General features: G+C 35.6%; 1 protein-coding gene across 1 annotated transcript in view; it reads left to right on the forward strand.

Moving 5' to 3' along the window:
• LOC112457391 overlaps positions 1-2,253 on the forward strand; it is a 12,386-nt gene extending 10,133 nt beyond the window's left edge. Inside the window, exons 8-12 of the mRNA XM_025020400.1 lie at positions 346-1,124; positions 1,332-1,431; positions 1,570-1,680; positions 1,813-1,968; positions 2,026-2,253. Coding sequence (XP_024876168.1) covers positions 346-1,124; positions 1,332-1,431; positions 1,570-1,680; positions 1,813-1,968; positions 2,026-2,079 — 1,200 coding nt within the window. The 3' untranslated portion in view covers positions 2,080-2,253. The remainder of the gene's footprint in view (positions 1-345; positions 1,125-1,331; positions 1,432-1,569; positions 1,681-1,812; positions 1,969-2,025) is intronic.
• The last annotated feature ends 2,332 nt before the right edge of the window (positions 2,254-4,585 follow it).

Genomic DNA, 4,585 nt, shown 5'->3' on the forward strand with positions numbered 1-4,585 from the left:
GGTTGCTTTGATAGGGAAGGTTGACGGATAAAAATACACTCCTTCGGAAGCAATCCCTTCTCGACTCTTGATAAATTCACTTTCAAACTTTATCCATTTCGAGCTTACTCAAGAATTCTGAACGCACGTTATTACTTACTTTCGTTTGACATGACTAATCAATTGTTCGGAACGCAAGCGCATTTACGTACCGAGCTATCCTCTGAGTGGAAGGTAGCTCGCTGCGATCAGTGATCAAAAGCACGCATCTGGTCGATGTTCCTCGCGTAACCTCGCGTATGACGTTTCGTTATATGACAAAGCCGCAGGGTTATAAAGTGCTCGTAAAAATATACGATAATCATAATAAAAATGTATCGAAATGAAAATTACGAAACCGATATAAAATATACTATACAATTAAATCGCGTCATTTTCAGTCTATTGGGCATCTGGCCGGAGACAGAGCCCACCTTTCTAAAATATCTCAAGGAACTTTCGCTGATATTAGGCTGCTACTTTATTCTCGCTTTCGAGCTAATTCCGACAATCTTGTTCGTAGTGTTCGTAGAAAAACGACTCGTCGTCAGAATGAAACTTGTATCGTCTATAATGTTCACGATACTTGCAGTCCTCAAGTATAGCAGCCTGGTACTCAGCAAGAACCAAGTAAGAAATTGTCTGACGCGAGTGAAGGACGATTGGCAAAATGTCTCCAGCATGAGCGAGCGCAATTCCATGATTGACAAAGCCAGGACTGCGAGACGTTTGCTCATTCTGTGCGGTATATTCATGTACACCTCTGGCTTGTATTTTCGTACGGTCGTGCCGTTAAGCAGAGGAAAGTCCGTCACCGATCAGAACGTCACGATCAGGCACTTGCCGTGCCCGAGTTATTTCATTCTGTTCAACGGGCAAATCAGTCCCGCTTACGAAATCGTGTTCTTTATACAGTTCCTCGCCGGAATGATTAAGTACACCATCACAGTGGCGATCTGCAGTCTCGCCGCTCTGCTCGTCATGCATATATGCGGGCAGCTGGAGATCCTGATGGCATTAACAGACAACATGGTAAACGAAATGGAGGAGAAACAATTGGACAGAAAGCTAACCTTGATCGTAGAACATCAGATCAGAATGCGGAAGTAAGTCTTGCACGGTGATATTTTTATATTTATGTCCATTTATTTTTATTACTTGTATCAAGATGAGCATCTGCGAAATTGATCGAATTTTCCATGAAGGTGGTATGTACGTCACGTTAATGCGCTGCCTTTTTTGTATTATTATTATGTTCTTCTTTTACTGTGGCAGGTAGAGATTTTTTAACGATTGTGCGCGTCCCTTTATAGTTTCTTAAAATTGGCGCAGAGCACTTTGGAGCATACGAGCTTGATGGAAGTATTGGGATGTACGATAATTTTATGTTTCTTAGGACACGATATTATCATGGTGCGCCTAAATAATTATGTAGTGATAATAGCTGGCACAGTTTTACGTCTAAATGTCTATGTTATTTTATTACGAGTAAAGCATACGCGATTTTGCATACACGCACAGGCTTAATAAATATAACTGTCAATCCTACAGGAGTGGAAAAATCAAAATGTTATATCTTTGTTCTCCTCTGTTACTCTACTTACGTCAATTGGGTTCAACCTTTATATATTTTGTTTTATCGGTGAACAACTTTCTGTAGAGGTATTGTATCATAAATTTATTGTCGATAAAATGCTTATAACGTGTTTAATAAGTCAGTAGGATATAGAATGTCAGATATTTTTCTTTCCAATTTTTAATTTATGCTACTAAATAACTTGTTAATGAAACTAGGGAGAGAGATTAGCATTAACAGTGTGTACGTTGGATTGGTATCGTCTTCCGAATGCAAAAGCACGATCATTGGTTTTAGTCATAGCCATGTCGATTGTCCCGACGAAAATTAGAGCCGGGAAGTTCTTCGATCTTACTATCAGAACTTTCGGAGATGTAAGTAATGGGTTTATTGATAAAGACTGATTAACGAAGATGCATATTATACTCTAGATCGTTAAGACGATTGTGACGTATGTTAATTTTATTCGGAAAATGATGGACTAGTAATTCGACGCCCTGCACTAAAATATCTTACTGCTACTTTCTAGCAGGCGTGGAGATGTAGCGTCGTTCGGTAGAAATATTAATAAAAGAATAGAAATATTAAATTAAAAAATATTGTATAACGCAAATTTTCTCTCAACACTTACCATAGAAAAAATGAGATATTTTGCGAAATATAAAACTCCTCAAATATATTTCTTTCATAAAATAATGCATTATATCATTTGCATATGTTTGATTTTTATTTCTGACTTTCTGCTTGCGTCCAAAAAACACCTGAACATGTGTAAAAGTCTTAATCCTTGAAGAAGAAACAATTAATATGTTTAAGACAGCGAGATTGACAATATGTTAGACGCCTCTTATAATTTCTGTTTGATATTGCAGTTCATGCAATCATTTATATTCCTCGTTTGATTTACCGTATCTCTTGCTTCATCTTCCATAGCAAAATATTTTATTTATAATTAACTCAAAGAGCGATTTGCGTTACATAAAAAAATCAATGCAATAGATGCGGATTTTTTATTTTCTCCTGTTTTCTAAAGTCGCTAGACTTCCCGTCGCGGTGCTCCCTTCCTCGAATATTTCCAACAACTTTTATGACTTTCCCGTGATTTATGAAAGGGGAAAATAGATTGCGAGTAACAATCGCTACATCAATCCCTCACTTCTTCCATTCTTGTTGAAGACGCAAGCGCAACGTTACTTTACGCTTTATTCGGTACGTCTGACTAGTTCTTCGTCGGCGACATCAAGATCAAGTAAAACCTCAAGTCATCGCTAGAATATTCTCCACTGCTAAAGCACGCGATGTTGAGCTGCCGAAACAATCGAATCGAGGATTGCATCAAGCACATCGAGAAAAACTGGAGCAAAATGAGCTTGATAAAAACTCGCAGGACAATGATGGTCAGCACGAGGATCGGACACAACCGCGCAATCCTCTGCATGGCCGCCATGGCTTTCGTGTACGACAGCAGATACTTGTATCGCACGACCGTGCAATATGCACGCGTGGAGCGCGTACGTATGTATTTGTGTGTTTTCTATATCTCACAATAAACAATAATATTATTTAAAAAATAAATACTATCTACAAAATTATCTTTTCGAAAAAAATAAAAAATGACGTCAAATGCACGCGCCTCTCGCTATGTCAAACATTTGTACAAAAGATTTAATATCAAAAACTGACACCATTGACTTATAGTTGTCAATGAAATCTAATGTCACAACATTTTATACCTTTACACACTGTGATTAGATCCTTTTATCATGTGTATAAAAAAGCTGATAAAAAAACTGATGTCAATTAGAGTCTGTAAAATTTAAATTACTATAATATGAAAGTTATAATATCGTAAAAAAAATCTTACAAAAATTGTATAATATCAAAACCTGACACCAATTTATAGATTTAATAAGATTTATTTCTTTTAGTTATCACTCATATTTGACAAGCATTTTTTCTCTCAAACTCTATCGCTGTAGTCTCTGTTCTCCACGGAACGTTTAAATTCTTAACGCGTTTAAACGCAGGGGAGCTTTAGTTGTGAGTTCATCCCGCGATCAACTCCTATGTCTTCGAGCATCAATCATGATTCACGACGCAAGTTAAAACATTAATGTCCATTTCCACCAATGCAGATTAACTTTAATCTAGGTTTAAATTATTTTTTATTTTTTTCTAACTCTTAGAACTAGAAAAAGATAAAAAATAAATTATACCAAGATTAAAGTTAATTTGCATTTGGCAGAAATGGACATAAGTACAGATTAAAAATATATTTTAGATTATGATAACAGCTGGATATATTTTAATATGCACTAAAATATAATTTAATAATTTAATTAATATTTGAAGTTAATTTATCAAAATTTTAATCATATATATATGTAACAGTAAAATTGCATATTGTGAAACAATAATACATAATATGTATCAAATATAGATAAGTGAGATGTAAATATATGTAGTAAATAAATTTGATCATTTTATTATTCTGCATCACGCGGAAGTTATTTTTTCTGGCAAATACAATATTGTGATTAAAACAATATTAAGCCGAGACAGAAAGAAACGTTAGATACTATAAATTTCTTGATTGCTATGTGAGGGAAAATAAATAAAAATACACTTTATCAGAAGCAATTCCCTCCTGACTCTTGATGATTTCACTTTTAAGCTTTATCCATTTCGCGAGCTTACATAAAAATTTCAAATGTTACTACTTATTCGTTTGATATAACTAGTCAAATTAGTCTAAAATCCGCTAGAACAGGGAAATGAGCCTGGTTACGATCTGTGGAGTCTTTATGTACAATGGCGCCTTTACCTTCCAAACAATTCTGCCATTGTCCCAGAGAAAGATTTTCACCGATCAGAATGTCACGATGAAACATTTCACCTGTCCTGGTTACTTCTTTCTATCAGCCCCATTTTCGGAGACGCTTTTTGTAATCCAGTGTCTAACAGAATTTATTACAGTTTTGGTCGTGACAG

This window comes from Temnothorax curvispinosus, unplaced genomic scaffold (assembly GCF_003070985.1).
Source record: "Temnothorax curvispinosus isolate PA1 unplaced genomic scaffold, ASM307098v1 QBEX01007752.1, whole genome shotgun sequence".
Taxonomy (NCBI): Eukaryota; Metazoa; Arthropoda; class Insecta; order Hymenoptera; family Formicidae; genus Temnothorax; species Temnothorax curvispinosus.